Genomic DNA, 16893 nt, shown 5'->3' on the forward strand with positions numbered 1-16893 from the left:
GCCTCTAACGCCGTGCTAATGCCTTTTAGTAAATGAGAGAGGCACGTCCAGCGTGGGTTTATCTGGAGCGTGAGCTCCAGGATCTCAGCACATCCCCGGCAATACTGCTTATCAGCACATTCGCTGGTTACCTGTGGTGGAATGCGGGTGAATTAAGTGGGACATTTATAAGACGGGGGGGGTAATTTATCTTACAAAGCAGTCTTATTAGACTGTCACTTAGAGAGTATGAATGCTGCCCTTCGCGGACCCGTGGGAATTTACTTGTCATTCCACAGCAGAAAACAGAGACACTAATTGGACCGAGTCTGTTTGCCTGTGTGTCCGCCACCCCCCCCACCCCCGATCCTCTTCCTAAAAACTCTAATTGTGCATCCCAAGTAACAAGCAACACTGCAGCAACATGATTCAATCGTTCCAGAAACGTGGATCGGGGGGGGGTCCTGGCTGAGAGAGACAGGGCCTGGAGGACTGATTGCTCATCTCTGCCACGAAGGAAACTAATCTCAGGGCAATCAGGTGGTGAGAGCAGCAGACAGGTCCCCACCGCCCCTCGGAGACGCCACGCTCAGGTAGAGGAAATCATTAGACGCCCTTCTGGATGGCATAGGTCACTTTTATTGGCCCGCTGCTGTGTTTCGCATTAACCCGTCGCCCCCGGAGACTGAAGAATGGCCGTCTGAAAATAGCCCACAACCGTGTCACATCGGAAATCACATAAGGCCATTAGCTGCCATCAATTCAGCTCGTGGGGAAAAGTACACAATGGTAACAAGCAGGACGTTAGGAGCTCTCTGAAGACGATGTCTTTGTGTGAAAACGGAATTTTGTGTGTGTGTATGTGTGTGTTACTTTTTGCGACTGAAGCCATATTTATGGATCACCATGTGCAAAGGTTCTTCAGGAATGAAAGTACCCTGTGCCGATTTCGCGCCGTTAGCGGAGGGTGTGAATTCATGTGCTGACAAGCTGGCGAGGAGGTTTTTTTTGTTGTTCATTTTGTGAAGCAACTTTGACGCTTAGTTGTGAAAACAGGACTGAATAGACGCCCTCACAGGACGTTCAATAATTCACCATAACCTGGACACTTCAATACGCTTCTGGATAGACTATTCATAAGATGAAAACCAATTTTTTAATGACGGGTGCAAATTCTCTCAGGGACTATACGTAGGCTTATATGCAGTGCAAAGAATGGAATTTGTATCTACACAGATGGTAGTGAAATAATGAAAAGCATCAAAACACGTGAGTGAGAGAAAAAGCGATAGAAGGCCAAAAGAATAAATAGCATCCCTAGCTGTGTTCAATCCAGAGGTCTACTGTGAAGCAGTGAGATAGGCAATATCCTCTGCCAGATAATAATAATAATAAGATGCACCCCTAACCCATTTCCTTCTGAGGCAGCAGATGGAATATTGATATGCCCACATTTATTTGGAATGATGGTATTACTGTATTATACCAGTGGGGGGGACACGTTATCCCAAATCATTTCCCTATATATGAAGTGTGGGAGGGGTGGTGGGGTTTGGGCGGTCTGTGGGGTGGATTCCAGGTGGATTACCTTCCGTGTGATCACAGAGCCGTGATTGTTTGCCTCCAGGCCTCTCGTCCTCCTCTGGTTGTGGTGCGTCTGTGTGTGGCTCAGGTGCTGTGTGAGATGCTGGGCCGGGGTGTGGGCCGGGGTTGGGCTGTGGTTGGCTGGCGGCTGGGCCGACACAAGGGTCGGGGAGGTCTCTGGTTCTGGGCCGGGCTGCTGGGCTGAGGGGCTCTGTTGCGGGGGAGGCAGTGGGCTCTGGACACAGACACAAAACACAGCAAGATTCCTTGTTTGTGTAAACTTACTTGCCGAATATAAAGCTGATTCTGATCATGTCAGTGCTGCCAAATTTGGATTCATTTGAGGCTAAGTGAGACCCCCCCCCCAGGGCGAGCTTTCAGGAGCTTCACCACCCTCTAGATACAACATGTATGAACATTTGTCACCCAGAAACACAAGGTGGAAAGAGAATCTGGCTGATATGCTAATGAAGTCTTCATAACATTCCACCATGTGTAGCACTAACCCAACTGACAGAAGGAGCCATTTTTTCTAGCAATGTGACTTCCTGAAGGGCCTTTTCTGTTGAGTTTGTGAGGAAGTCTGAACTTGTGAGAGACTGAGACATGCTGCTAATTACTGCTCTTTCTACTTGGAGGTGTGCTTCTGAAAGGCCAGACTCTTATAGATTTTCTCAAATGTCACCTGAATTGTGTTCCCCCCCCCCCCCCCATGATCCCCAGTGGCTGCTTCACTAACAAGCTGCGGGGACAAGGGACTGCTCTGAGTGAGACATCATCTTGACAATTCTAGAATGTCTCGCCTTTCAAAAATATCGCTTGGAAATTTGTTCAATTGCATGTCCCTTAAGTTTCACATTATTTGCAGGAACATGAGAAGAGGGAGCGCATATTTAGCGCTGATCTCGTTTTACACAAGTAGGAAGTACCGTTAGTACCTTGTTATGAGTAGGGGTGATTTACTGTCTAATAATGACAGTGTTAGAGGGTGTTTAAATGCTCTTATCTTGCTAATGAGGTAGTTATGCTAAGATTAAAAAAGCAATATAATATGTTTGTAACTAGTAATTACTACTAAACCATGAGGCCAGACAAAGTGCTTTCTCCCACACTACAGAGACATCATGCCCATTCCTCTACTGGCCAATCAAAAATGCCTTGCTGTAATGGACAACATGGTCAATTAGGATGCCATTGGTAGGGATTTCCTACTTTTAGTCCACATCTGATTGCCGGAAATATTCACACACATTTGAAATATTTATTGGCATTAATTTAGGATGGTGCTTATGGTACCTTTTCCCATACCGATGTACCTTAGAGAGCAGGGGACTGTTTTTATCCTTTGGTTCATATGAGATGTTATTAATCATCCTGACCCAGCAGGAACCAGAGGATTCGTAGTCAGTGGGGTGTGCAGGAGGTGGATTGGAGCTGTGTACCATCATCTCATCCATTCACAGAAGCAGCAGAGAAAACAGCCGCTTCATCCCATACTGATGGGGTTTTCTGCTAAAGGATCCCAAGGAGGGGACTACTTAACTATGGTAAGGATAAATGTGTTTATTCTGACTGCGGGTTTCAAGATAAACAGAACACACACACACACACACGGGAAACTGTGTACAACTGTATATGTGTCCTCATATTTCTAACAGACAACTGAACCAGTTGTACAAATAAATGAAATAAAAAAGAACCCCTGGGAATGAAACATTTGACTTCCAACATCCAAGGCCATGTCCAGAGCGCTGGCGAGAGGCCAGCGGCGGGCTGCCTCGTGCCCCACACCAGAGCCTGTGCTCTGGGCTGAGACAGCAGCCAGGTGGGGGGTATAGGAGCATGACAGCAGCCTGTACTAAAGTGGCAGGCGGAGTCAAAGCCCAGGCAGCAGCAGAAGGGTTATTCTGAGAAGCAAAACGGGGGAGGGGGGTGGTGGGGGCAGGGTGTCGTGTGTGCGCAAATTCGCAGCGCCGTGTCTTGACGGATGGAACAACAGGTTGCACTTTAAAGTGTTGCACCCCCCCCCTCCCCCACCCCCCCCCCCCCACCCCCACACCCCCCTCCCCCACACCCCCCCTCCCCCACACTTCTTCCTCCTCCGTCACAGGAGGCCGACTGAAACCTGTCGTGTTTGAGGAAAAGGAATAGAAGTATCCTTTGTTCCCTGTCTCCCCACTCTCTCTTATTAGGTAGCATCACAGAGTGACAGGGCGCTCCTCGCCAAACTTCTGGTTTGAGCGGATGTATCAAGTTTCCCCCGAAACTTTGAGACTCTTGGCACGCAGAGAGGGTCTCTGCACTATCTGTCAGGTGAGAATGATGCCAGGCTTGTCATCTTGCAGAGACATTCCCCAATGGGATCTATTTCTGACTCCAAACGCCTCCCAAACGGGTGGAAACGCACCGGCAACACCAAGTTATGTTGATGAACAAAATTGGTATTAATTGGCAGAACTGATTCATCTATTCATTGCGGGTGCGAGGGGTTTTTCTTATCAAGAAAGAGGTTGATAAGCTCAGTAACGACCCGAACGTCGATGAAGCACGCCAATATCCTGATTGATTGTGTGTGTGTGCGCACACTGTACTCACCAGAGGTGGGGCGTGGAGACTGGCACATCTCACAGTAGGGCAGCAGAGTGCTGTTGCAGTAAGTACAAGCCCCACAGCTCCACTTTTCCCCCTGCCCTGCCACCTCTGGCCTGGGCGGGGCTCTCTCAGAGAGCCTTCGGGGGCCAAACAGGGGGCTGGATCCCCCAACGCAGGACCTCCTCTTGGCCTCCAGTCGAGACCTGGGGCTGGGGCCGGGCGTCCGCAGCCTCTTCACCTGGGGGGAGAAGTCCTGGTCTGGTTGGCTGGGCGCAGGACGCGAGGTCTCCTCCTCTTCCAGCGCAGGCCTGGTTCCCTCTCCCTCCAGCGAGGTCCTCTTCCTCTTCTTCTCCTTGGCCGCGTTTGGAGAGAAGAAGGAGCGGATGTCGTGCTGCTTGTCTCTCTCAAACTGCAGGTGGACACACAACATGAACACACGTCTCTGCTTAAAAAAATTAATGCACCGCAGGAACAGGCGCTCGCAAAAACAATCCCCCGCGGCAACGGCGCGCACAGACATCGTCGACGGTGACTCACGTGGGAGAAGAAGACGCCGTCTTTGTCCGCGTCTGGGTCCCCTCCCACGGGCACCCTGCTGGGTGTCCAGGCACTGGAAAAGTTGAGGAAGTCCCACTTGTCTTTATCCCCGACCTCGGCATTCAGGTACTCCTTCCTGCCGTTCAGGGTGCTGCCCGTTATCGTTTCCTGTGGAACACGCCAGCTTCAGAGAGCGTCCTCAGAGAGCTAAGACCACAACGTCAAAACGAGGACGGCAAAGGAGCTCTGAAAGGCTTCGACGGTCAGACAGACAGAAGGGGGCGGGGCGAGGGTAGCGGAGAGAGCTTGGTCTTTTTGGAGATGTGCCTCGTCGCTGCTGGCGCTCACCTTCCGGTTCAGCATGCCCCACATGACCGTGTCGAACGTTCCCTTGGCGATGAGGTAGTGCACGTGCACGGAGGCGCTCTGGCCGATGCGGTGAGCGCGGTCCTCGGCCTGCTTCACGTGGCCCGGGTTCCAGTACAGCTCAGCGAACACCACGTGAGAGGCCGCTGTGAACGTTAGACCCTGGACACACAACACACACACACACACACACACACACAACACACAATGTCCCCCTTACACTACAGTAATATTGGCTGGTAAATAAACAAAGGGCTGTGTGTGTGTGTGTGTACCTGACCGGCTGCCTGGATGCTGAGGACTGCCACGCGAGTACTGGGGTCGTTCTGGAAGCGATGAACCAGTTGGATGCGCTCAGAGGACGGGACGCTGCCGTCGATGCGGATGTAACCGGCCTGGGAAGACAAGGGGGGTGAGTGCGTGCGGATGTAACCGGCCTGGGAAGACAAGGGGGGTGAGTGCGTGCGGATGTATCCGGCCTGGGAAGACAAGGGGGGTGAGTGCGTGCGGATGTAACCGGCCTGGGAAGACAAGGGGGGTGAGTGCGTGCGGATGTAACCGGCCTGGGAAGACAAGGGGGGTGGAGTGAGTGTGTGTTGGCTTGGCGTAGACTACTTCAAAAGCCACAGTAAAGGACTGTCCAGGAAAAGGTGATAGGAATACATTCCCCTTAACCAGTTTCCAGAAACGGCTACTGCTGCAAAGCCTACTGCTGCAAAGCCTACTGCTGCAAAGCCTACTGCTGCAAAGCCTACTGCTGCAAAGCCTACTGCTGCAAAGCCTACTGCTGCAAAGCCTACTGCTGCTAAGTCTACTGCTGCAAAGCCTACTGCTGCAAAGCCTTTCGCATGCCCGTGAAAGGAAGGCGTTCTCTGCTACTGACGTGACTAATTTCATGGTGTTTTAATGAGCTCTCGTTTAGTCACCCCTCTCTGCTCTCGCCCCCCCCCTACCTATCCTCACCCCCCCTCCCCCCACCCCCTTTCCTAGCGTTCATCACGGTGGACGCTCCTGTTTTTAGCCCTCTTCCTGTTAATTGGTGATTATGAGTCAGAGAGCGGGAGAGCGTTCACATTAGAAGGTGGGATCGCATACATCACATCCAGCAGACACCTCTCTCCCCCCCACTCCAAACCCCCTCCCCATGCCTCACACATTCCTTCCTGTGAGCTGAGAAATCGTTTGCTCATGAGTTGTGAAACTGGCTTCAAAGACTAAACTGTGAGGAAAGAAAAAGAAGAAGAAAAGTTTGGTTCCGAAAAAAAAAAAAAAAAAACTGGTTGAGCTGTAACTCTCAAGGTAGAGGTTGGCTATGGTCGTGATAACTGTGTGCTGGGCATGCAGAGCGCCGTCCCTCTGTGACTGTGGACAGGGCACATCTGACAGGTGGATCTGCTACAGATGCTAACTAGTGCCTCAACTCATGCAGCTGGCCACCCTTTTACCATGGCCACTCGGCCGCAAGTAATTGCCGAGAAAGTGTTGCTTGAACATCTCCTTGACATCTCAAGTGACAGGAGATTCACCCCCCCCTCCCCCAAAGGGTACACGCCGCGGGCAAGACAACGGCCCGCCTAACCTTCCAGGTAATGAGCTCTGCCGCCGTCGTCAGCGAGTGCTGATGGGAGGTGGTGTGTGTGTGTGTGTGTGTGTGTGGGGGTACCTTGGCTTCGATGACAGCCTCGGTGCAGGCCTGCAGCATGGTGAGGTGGTGGGCGAACACCAGGAACTTGAGCTCGTCGCTCTCCAGCAGCATCTTGATGTAGTCCTTCACCGCCCCAGCCTACACCCGCACAATGCCGTTAGTCAGAGGAAACTGGTTACAAAAAAACAACCTTGTTACCATCCCTATCTCCAATGACAACCTACAGAACTGTACCAGAGAGGTTTTGTTATTAGATTATTACAAGAAATCGGTAGCAGTAAGTCCATGTTCTAATGATACTAGGAAGGGAGGCTATGACACAGTAATGACACTTCCTCCCAGGTATAAGTGGATGTTAGTATTGATGTTCTAGTAATCAGTGGCATGTTCATTGAACTGAACAAGAGAAGGTGTCCTCGTACCATTTTCTTTTCTGACAAAAAAAAAAATACCCACATGGTCAAGTTGACCCCCAAATGACTGCTGATATTTTCCCAGAGCTCACTGCTCTGGTTCTCATTACCACTGCCTCCTTGGTCACCTCCTCTCCTCTGCCTGGCTTTGCTCGCCTGGCGTCGCTGCCTGGCTGCGGGGGGCTGACAGCTCCCGCCCTGCTCTCCAGGCAGACTCGTCGCCCCCGACGACCTGCACTTTGCACCTGTCCCACCGGGGCCACGCCGAGGACAGAGCCGCCACACCCCATAATGACTACCCTGCTCGTAGGGGCCGTAATGAAGTTAAGCCAGACTGTGTTGTGGAGGGGGGGTTCTCATTATCTTGGCCTACTGCGCGAGTTGCTGCCTCTGTGGAGTTTAATTAGAGGCACAAAAGTTCCTCCGCTCTGAAGCGGCGTTAGCTTGCTTTAAAGTCCGGCATCAGAAGCGCCCTCCCCTGGGTAATTGGGAGCAGATGTTTGCCGGGGTAAAAATACCCCCCCCCCGCCAACCTTCGGCATGTTCGCGAAGCGGTGGCCAGCCAGTCAGGAGGGGGTGTGTACGCCTTCGACTGACACAGATGTGTGAATTCATCCACAGGTCTCTTGAGGAGGCAGAAATAGACAGAGGGGAGAGGAAACGACACAGGATCACACACACACACACACACGGCCGGACCTTTAATCATGGGAGGCCAAAGGGTAAGCTGAGCGAAAATCCAATCAGCAAACAACACCAACCGCAAGAAATCCAGGCATTGACGCTGGAGGGGTGGAGGAGGGTGTTGCTTCCATGATTGCGTTCAGCCAGCGCTCTTCTGCCTTAAGTTCCCCCTGGGCACCACCTACTTATCATGCAGGCTCTGAGGCGTAGGCGGAGTGTGTGGACTATTTTGGAAAGGTGGTCAAAACTTTAAACCTTACAGAGGATTGCGTAACTTCCACCATGCTCCCCCCCGCATCCTAGGGGCATAGTTGCCTATGTGTCTGCACCTGCCTGGTGATATTGACCAACCTCCTAAATGGATTATATACTACTGTGCAAGATGAACTCTCAGGGCTTGGCACAGTAGTCAGCATTAGGCTTGTGTCACCCCCCCCCCTTTCCCTTCATTCAACTTCCTCTAAAGTCACATAAAAGTCAGCCAGCGCTGACTTCCCACGTTGCCATGGCGATGACACCATGGAGACAAGCTTGGAAAAGGTCTGTACTTTGGTTGGTGCGTATGAGTGAGTGAGTGTATGTGTTTGTGTGTGTGTGTGTGGGGGCTTGTAAGAGACTCGTAGAAGACTTCAGGAGGAAACTGAAAGGCCACAGTTATTGCATCCCTACCTTGAGAGTGCTTTGACTGCATTGCGCCTGTTGGGGTCTGTTACCATGGCAAAGATCGGTCTCGTGAATAACATGAAGGCCAAAAATGAGAAAGAAAAATAATGCAGGGAGAATGTCGTGTTCAATTCAATTCAGTTCAATTAACTTCAATTCAATGTTACCCAGGAACCCAGAAGCCATCCCTTCCTCTTTGGACCGTCAATAAATAGACTTCAAACACCTTGTGTATATTTTTTACCATATGATCCATTAGTCGTGATCTCACATATGGGACAACCTTGTATCCCTGATCGGCTGAACAGGGTTGAGCTCAAACACCAACCATCATGCCAGCACACTCACACTATTGGAAGTAGTAGTAAAAGTACGTGGTTCTCTGCTTCCCAGCAGCTTCAGTTTCAGCTTCCGTCAGGGGTCCAGTGTGTTTGAGTGTGTGTGTTTGGGGTTTAAAACCTACTAGGGGGGCGTCCCTGTGTGCCCTGCATTACCTTGGCGACGGCAGTCTGCTTGTACATGCGCGTGATGACGCCCATGACCTGGGTGAAGGGGCTGCCGTCAGTGTCGGGGGCTGCCGGCCCCGAGCCCAGCCTCTTCATCAGCCTCTCCCACTCCTCCAAGCTGGCGCACGCCTCCTGGAAGTCACACAACGCACAGGATGATTCTTTACCTCTCCTCCTCCTCCTCCTCCTCAGCTATAAAAGGGCGGAACAATTAATGGTGCCCACGAACGCTGCCCTACTTTTCTCTCTCAGCTGGGAGAGAGGAGGAGGGGGAGAGACAATTCCCCGAGACGGCGCTCCGCTCCTACCAGGAGGCCTCGGCGCTGCCTAGGTGGGTCACGCGCTGGCCCAATTATAGCAGGCGCCGTGACAACCCGGGGTTGAAGATGGAGGACGCGGCGGGCTGCTACGATAAATCAAAGACGGATAGTTCGCCTCTCAAGGTGAAACGAGAGGAGTATTTAAGGAAGATAGAAAGTGGAGGGGAAACAATAGCAGAACATAGGGGCACTTCAGACGTAGAAGACTTATAAGCCAGCTGGAGGACATATAGGCCAGGACAGATAAACAAAACGACCAGATGTGATGTAGAAGGAAAACTATTGTTTCAGACGTCGAGTTGTGCTTTAAAGAACCCTGGAAAAGGCTACAGAGTTGAATGATGCTGTATGGCGCAGGGATGCTGTGAATTCCATCATTCACACTGAATAAAATACATGACGCAAAGTCCCTAATTAATCAGCCTAAGGGGCATGTAGGCAGATGAGGGGCTGTGCGTGTGGGGGTGTGTGTGTGTGTCTGTGACAGCGGGTGATTTATGGTGCTCACCAGTAGGTGAGAGCTCTTTGTACTGCTGGGAGGCTGGCACAGAGCAGAGGAATGTGCTGGGCATGCATTCCTTCAGCTGACAGAGACACAGAGAGAGAGAAAGAGAGGGAGAGGGAGGGAGGGAGGGAGGAGAGAGAGATAAAGAAAGAGAGAGAAGGTAGATGAGAAAGAACGAGGATGCAAGTGAGAGAGGAGAGGATATGCCCTGCTGCCTCAGCAGCCTCATTACTGCAGATTTACACACACACACACACACACGCACGCACGCACGCACACGATGTGTGCCGGATAAAAGCTCAAAACAAAAGCCCAAAAATATATAAATAAAGACAACATACGCAGGTGTAAAAATATTTCACTGAGAATCTGCTCATTCTGTTAAATGGCACGCGCATCCACATGCTCCTGAATGAATATTTACGGTGACAGTTGCCAGACAGCTGGACGGCTCCCCGACAAAGGGCAGGGGGATGAAACGAAAAGGGCAAGAAGGAAATAAAAACCATATGGCCGTGAGAGATAAAATGATAATTAGCGTGAATTGGGGTTCTATCGCTGGGCAACAGAGAGGCAGGGCTGTAATAATAGGGCGCTATATTTAGCCCCCCCCACTGTCTCTGGGCTGCAGCCTCCTCCTCCTCCTCAGAGACAGAGAGAAGAAGAGAGAAAGAGAGAGAAGAAGAGACACGGAGAGAGACGGAGAGAGAAGGAGAGAGACGGAGAGAGAAGGAGAGAGAAGGAGAGAGACGGAGAAAGGAGAGAGACAGAGAAAGGAGAGAAACAGAGAGAGACGGAGAGAGAAGGGGGGGATTATGAAAAAGAAACCGAAAAAGAGAGCTGGAAAGAGAACTATAGAGATACACAAGAGAGAGAGAACGAGAAAGAGGGTGAAAGAGTGGGAGAGAGAAAGAGACAGACAGACAGACAGACAGACGGGGAGAAAGAGATGGGGAGGTGGATACCTTGGCAGCTTCTTTGGGCAGGTCAAAGGGGATGCGCTGGCGGATCTTGGGGGGGAGCTGGGTGAGGACCTGGGTCTTGAGTCTGCGGATCATTATCTCGCTCAGACGCTGATGCAGCTCCTCCAGGTGTGACGCCCCCCGACAGTCCCATTGTCTCCGGTTGCCAAAGAACCTGGGAGGGACAGATAACGGGCGCGGGGCCCCCTTTGTTGCTGCCTCTTCAGCACTGATGTCCCCCCACCTCTAACCCCCCCCCCCACCCCCAGCATAGACACAATGCTTCTTTACTGAAATCAGCCCTTTAATGATTCGCACCACGTCAATATCAAAGTCTCATTTGGCGGAGGTTTGTGTGTGTTTTAAGTGTGTGCGTCTGGGCTCTTTACCTGTAATGAGCGTTACAGTATTTTTTGGTATAGTCACTCCATGTTCCAAACCTCTTGGGGTACAGAGAATCGATCTGTGTAAAGAGCTGTAGACATACATCTGATCACAACCAACTTAGAAGGGAAGAAACATCCAGTGTGTATAGTGGGAGTGTCAGGATGGTAAAAGTGGCCAGGACCTGACAGTGTACTCTATGTTATCGTATGAAAGCCCTTTTGGCCTGTGACGGAGAGCGGGAGATCCATTAGCTCATCACCAGCGCTTCAAACGCCACACCATTAGTTGTGCAACTTCTGTCTGGAAATAAAATAAAAAAAAAAAAAAAAACTACAGTGCCAATCCAGAGTGGACCATCTGTGTTTAGTGCGGCTGTTGAAAGCACTAACTGGAAAGCGACCTCTCCGGGATAATAATGGGCAATTATTCAAATACATTTTATTTTTTTCGCGAGGCGTCGGAAATAACTAGACTGTGTGAAGGTGCTAATCAAATCGTGGCTCTGCTCCACACGCCGAGAATCTAGTTTTCCATTTGAGATGAAAGGCCTGGCGACAAGTGGGCATAAAGAAGACAGGCCTGCGGTTTACGAATACGAGTACTGTTGGAAACTAAACATGAACAGAAATGGGGAGACAGAGAGACACAGAGAGAGAGCGAGAGCGCGAGAGAGCGCGCGCGAGAGAGACAGAGAGAGACAGAGAGAGAGCGAATGAGACCGAGAGAGAGAGAGAAGAGGCATATTGCGGGTGGGTTTACGGTGGCTTTATAATAAAGTCATCTCATTTCTAGCTACAAATCCCAGACAGTGTGAAAGCGCCAGGCTCCTGATCCGAGGTGAAAACAGGTTAAACAGTGATCTGTGTCTGTGAAATACTCAAGGCGGATGGAGGTCAGTTTAAGGAAAATTCCCATTTAGAACGATGCAACCCTCTGGGAAGAATAGGATAACAATCTCCTAGAAAAACAAAGCTGCTGATATGCTGCTCAAAATTGGCACCAAACAGCAGAATATATTTGTTCGGTCGAAATAGAAATCTGGAAGACCTCAAATAAGAAAAGAAGAATATGTAGGCTGTCAGAGCTCAGTGGTTCTAACTTGTTCATTTCCATCAGTTTCATGGCCAATTTTGTGAGTTTGTGGATGCCAGTGTTAGGTTTGTGCGTTTGTATGAGGTACTGTTACAGGGGGTGAACTTGTTTTATACCTCCTCCGGCCGCCCCAGGGCGGGGGTGCCCGTAAGCAGGATGGCGCGCTTGGCGCTCTGGATGAGCGGCACCAGGATTTTGCTGCGAGCAGCGTTCTTGGACTTGAGGTAGTGGGACTCATCCACCACCACGACGGCAAACTTCTGCCTGGTCAACGCCTCCACTAGGGAGCGAGCATCGGTGGTGAGCAGGCCGTAACCCAGCACGGTCACCTTACTGGTGCCGATGCCCCTGCAATGGACAAAGACAGACAGTCAGGTCACCCAAGAGCTTCTCTGTCCAGCCAAACGTATACGCGTGTGACCCGGTGAGCAGTAGCAGGGGACCCACGTGGTATCGCTTTTGCTCTCCACCAGGTTGATGTCTCCGGGGTTGAGCTCCGGGATCCAGCGCTCCATCTCCTCGATCCAGGGGTACTTGAGGGAGGAAGGCACCACGATGAGGAGCGGCCACTCCTGCCTGTAGGAGTAGGCCACCGAGATGGCCTGGACCGTCTTCCCAAGACCCATCTGGGTGATCAAATGAAGAACCCACCGGTCTCAAAACAAACAAAAACCCAAACACGCCAGGCTCACAGGCAGATTGCATATGACACCGAGTCTGCTTCACGAGAGCTGAAAGCAATACGTTCTGGAATGACCTGGTGTCAAAAATGATTACATGACTGGGAACCCTGCTTGAGTTTGACAAATTAAATTCAGAATACATCCTAGAGTTGTTGTTTTTTTCCCCTTGGCTGGTTGTGTGCTTACCTCGTCTGCTATCATGCACCTGAAAAGTATAAAAGAAAACAGGAAGGGTTCAGACATGATGACAGTGTTTGGTAAGCACACACACTTGCAAGAAAGATCTTATCTCAGGCTGTGCTACCATAACCACAGAATAATCATGAAATATGACAGTAGCACTAAAGCATCTGCAAACAATAAGCTCTTTTGACTAATGAGGCCGTCTGGACTCAACTGAGTTTGGTTTGCATTGACTCAATTTAAAGCTCGACCCAGTGAAGCGTTCTAATGTCACACTTTCATATTCAGGAGAGTGTAAGTGAAAAACAGCTATATTTCGGTCAACAATTGGATTCAGCCCAAATAACGGAATTCCTTTGCTGATTCAGTTGACAGTTCATCACTTCTACAAACAAACAAACCAAAATATCACAGAGAACTGACGATTTTCCAAACGAATAAATAACTATTGAGCTCCGGCTATTCAAAACATCAAACAGGCATCTTGCTCTCCCTAGCCAGTCCCTAGCGCGGCGATCTACTGATCAGAGTTGACAGTTTTATTATCTTCACCTCACAACGTTATAAGCCTTGTCTGGCTTTCCCACCCCTTTCAAAACTCCTTTATCCATTCCACACCTTCCTCTTCATAAATGATTCCAGCAACCAGGTAGCGCCGGCCAGTGTGATAATGATAGCCCATGACATGGAAAGAAGCTGCAGTTGTACTCTCCTACACCCACTCGCACACCCACCCACACCTGCCCCAGTTTCCCCCTTCACTTGAAGAGCATGATTAATGTGCACCTTGCCACTGGTGTTCTTTTCTAATTGCCTGCACACGGGCCTCAGTCAGCGTAATGCATACGCACACAATGGGAGAGACTGGGGCAGGTGCTTGCCATTTCTCAGCGCATTAATCATTCTTCTTTAAATACCCTGACTGCTGCCAGACAGCTGCCATCACCGAGAATGCTCAGCCTCTGTTGCTTGACAACGGCATGAAAAAAAGACGTATATATGTGTTTTTTTGTGGTATCTTGACAAAGCCCACCGGCCCAACATGTCAAAGAATAGGGGCAGTGGGAGCTATGACCTCACTAGAAACGATAATCGGCTTCAGCCTTGTTGACGATGAATAAGGTCTCATTCTTCACCTTTACCTACACTACAGCCATTCTAGTGGGGCTATTTGATGAAAGCTGCCTGCTATAAATTCCAAGTCTCACCAATACAATCAGCTGATTGTGTTGGTGGGAGTAGGCCTAACAGTACGACCACTTTGCTTGTGGTCAAATCTGTGGGATCATTGAACAAGGCAATTAGCCTATGCCCGCATACAAAGAAAGTTATTTGACATTCTTGTTGTTTCAGATTTCAATTTCCATGCTGCGTGATGATGAATTGGCATTTTCATGTTCCTCTGCAACTGATGTTGATTTCTTTCTGCTTGGTCTGCATCAGCATTCAGCTTTGCTGACTTGTCACCACTATCTGGGACTGAAGTAACTGTGCAAACACCATTTTGTTTCCTTGCCAAACGTTTATGATAATTCCATTAACAGTGTCAGAATTTTTTAATCAATACAATTTGAACTACTGCGGGGGATTTGTGTGGTGTGTAAGGGAAAATTACCTGATAATTGTCTGACAAAAATTCTTACCCAAAAAGACTGGGACAGCTTGACATGACAAGGTAGGAGTTCTGAGTAGACCGTTGTCACCGTTGTAATGAAACTATGTGACACATGCTGGCAGTCAAACTAAATCACATGCGCTTCAATCAGAGTTGTTAAACCATTGGCAAAACCTCAACATTAACTCCACGTGACGGGTGAATCAGGGACATCTGACGTGCAGTGCAACAACCTTCCCTGCGGTTCTCCATATCTGGAAAGCGCGTGGAGCGTGACCCATCATGGCCAGATGAAAGCGTCAGCACCAACCCTGCTATTGATCGTCACTGGGACATTAGTAGATCGGCGGCACACAACAACGCTCAGCTGTTTATCGATTTGTTATGGCATCCGCATGGCTAGCCTCATATCAACAAGCCGCTAATGAAAACACTTTGGTCGAGCCAAATGTGGAAGGTATTTTATTGTAAATTAAAATGTTTTTAATGCAATTATAGCTGAATGGAACAAGACTGAGACTACAATTATCATATATGCAAATGTGAATCTGGTGTGTAAATAAAATATCTGTGATATTACAAATGAATTGTCACCTTAATTCACACATCTATTATTGATGTAAGCAGAAGTCATTACTGCAGTTAACAGGCATCCCATTAGCAATGATCATTATCATTTCTGAACTACTAGAGTCAAGTTTGGTTTCTCAAGCATTTCTATTGTACACAATATAAAATATTCCACTTGCCATACTCCAAAACGAACATGTTAGGCCAATTAAACTCCACCTCAGGGACTGTGCACTCCACACATCTTAACGGCTCACACTGTATTGTGTTTCAGTGATCTTAATATAATCCTTACACAATTAAGCAGATCATTTATATAATTGTTTCCATTTATATTTAAAGATATCCATGAACATGTAAGGACCTCTGTTTGTGGTATAGTACAGTGATGACGCTACTACATAAACTGTACCTGCTTTGCTGATTGCCAACAGCTTGCATCACCACCATTACATCTCCTGGGAGAGCCAGGTGGAGGAATAGACAGTGTCTACTGTCACATTGATGCCTGCAACCAATTGACTGGCTGGCCCATTCACGTAGAACAGCACTCCTCCTGCCCCTTGCATCGATCAGATGCTTTATCCCAGCACTGTCAGGCTGACTCCCCTGACCTCCCCTTCCCCAAAGGCTTACGTTGACTAGGCTGAGGAAATTAACAAGTCTGGACAATTTCTGCTGCCCAAGCTGAAGAACGACAAATCTCCTTTCTGGCTTAAGTCAAATGGAGAAAGTTTAAAAGCTTTGATGGGATTCAGAGTTTGAATTGAGTTGCAATTTCCTTTGTGAAGCAATTAGTTAATTACCTTCCATCCCTTGATAACGCAAATGCTACTCCCTCCTTTTGGAACGGCATCAGTCTTTGTTGTAGCTTCTCAGGAAGCACTGACAAGTGGCTGGCACATCCTCTGTCATCGGGTGATGTTTGGAGGTCCGTTGGTGATTCACTCTCCATTTTCTGGTTGCAGATACTTTTTTATCTTGAAAATGAGAAACGATAAAGGACTCTAGTTAATCTGCAGCTACGCTGGCTGGTGGCTGTATACTCAAAAACAATGCACCCGGCCTCAAGTAAAAGTTCCCGCTGAGCTGGCATGTGAATTCAGTGGGTTAGATTCTGAAGTACCAATACTAATATTAACTTTACAGTAATCTACCATTTAACTTGCTGCCGTGCCACTAAACCTAGGGCAATACAAGAAAGACTAATAGGGAAGACAACCTACCAGAAGATTCCGAGATTGTTGGCTGCAAAATGAAGCATTGAAAACTAGTTGTAAAGTTGTCAGATGCAGGTTTATGTTTGATCTCGAGTGGACTACTAAACCCTTTCAAACTTGCTATGACGATATTTAGCTAGCTAGCTCATGGTGCTCTGTGTCGACATGCATATCTCACTCACCCAATGAATGTGTAGTACAAGGCGGGATCTGGACCAACGCATGAACAGACATCTGTAGTGTGTATTTCTTGTTTGTTTTTTTAGCTAGAGTGTCTCGTGGACCAAATCAACTTCGAACTTACAACGCACATGAATGTGACGCCACTTTTCTTGAAAAGTAATTCTCAGACGAGTTTAAATCGTAATTACGTTAGCAACATAAACA

The 16893-nt window shown here is 49.0% G+C and overlaps 1 protein-coding gene across 6 annotated transcripts in view; it reads right to left on the reverse strand.

The window, feature by feature from the left end:
* zranb3 (zinc finger, RAN-binding domain containing 3) overlaps positions 1-16828 on the reverse strand; it is a 36079-nt gene extending 19251 nt beyond the window's left edge. For 5 of the 6 annotated variants that reach the window (XR_014724718.1, XR_014724717.1, XR_014724719.1 and 2 more), the window contains exons 1-15: positions 16689-16810; positions 16513-16534; positions 16093-16266; positions 13105-13123; positions 12683-12861; positions 12352-12583; positions 11146-11231; positions 10760-10931; positions 8958-9101; positions 6722-6841; positions 5334-5453; positions 5041-5220; positions 4693-4860; positions 4159-4564; positions 1568-1798 (exon numbers count right to left, since the gene is read on the reverse strand). Coding sequence is in view for 2 of the 6 variants with exons in the window: in XM_084667545.1 (XP_084523671.1) it covers positions 1568-1798; positions 4159-4564; positions 4693-4860; positions 5041-5220; positions 5334-5453; positions 6722-6841; positions 8958-9101; positions 10760-10931; positions 11146-11231; positions 12352-12583; positions 12683-12861; positions 13105-13123; positions 16093-16241 (2206 nt within the window). In the remaining 4 variants the exon portion in view is untranslated. Of the gene's footprint in view, positions 1-1567; positions 1799-4158; positions 4565-4692; positions 4861-5040; positions 5221-5333; positions 5454-6721; positions 6842-8957; positions 9102-10759; positions 10932-11145; positions 11232-12351; positions 12584-12682; positions 12862-13104; positions 13124-16092; positions 16267-16512; positions 16535-16688 lie in introns of all 6 variants that reach the window. The other variant, XM_084667547.1, reaches the window with a different exon arrangement.
* Positions 16829-16893: the final 65 nt, after the last annotated feature.

The sequence above is a fragment of the Hypomesus nipponensis genome, chromosome 12 (assembly GCF_054491055.1).
Source record: "Hypomesus nipponensis isolate SF chromosome 12, ASM5449105v1, whole genome shotgun sequence".
Taxonomy (NCBI): domain Eukaryota; kingdom Metazoa; phylum Chordata; class Actinopteri; order Osmeriformes; family Osmeridae; genus Hypomesus; species Hypomesus nipponensis.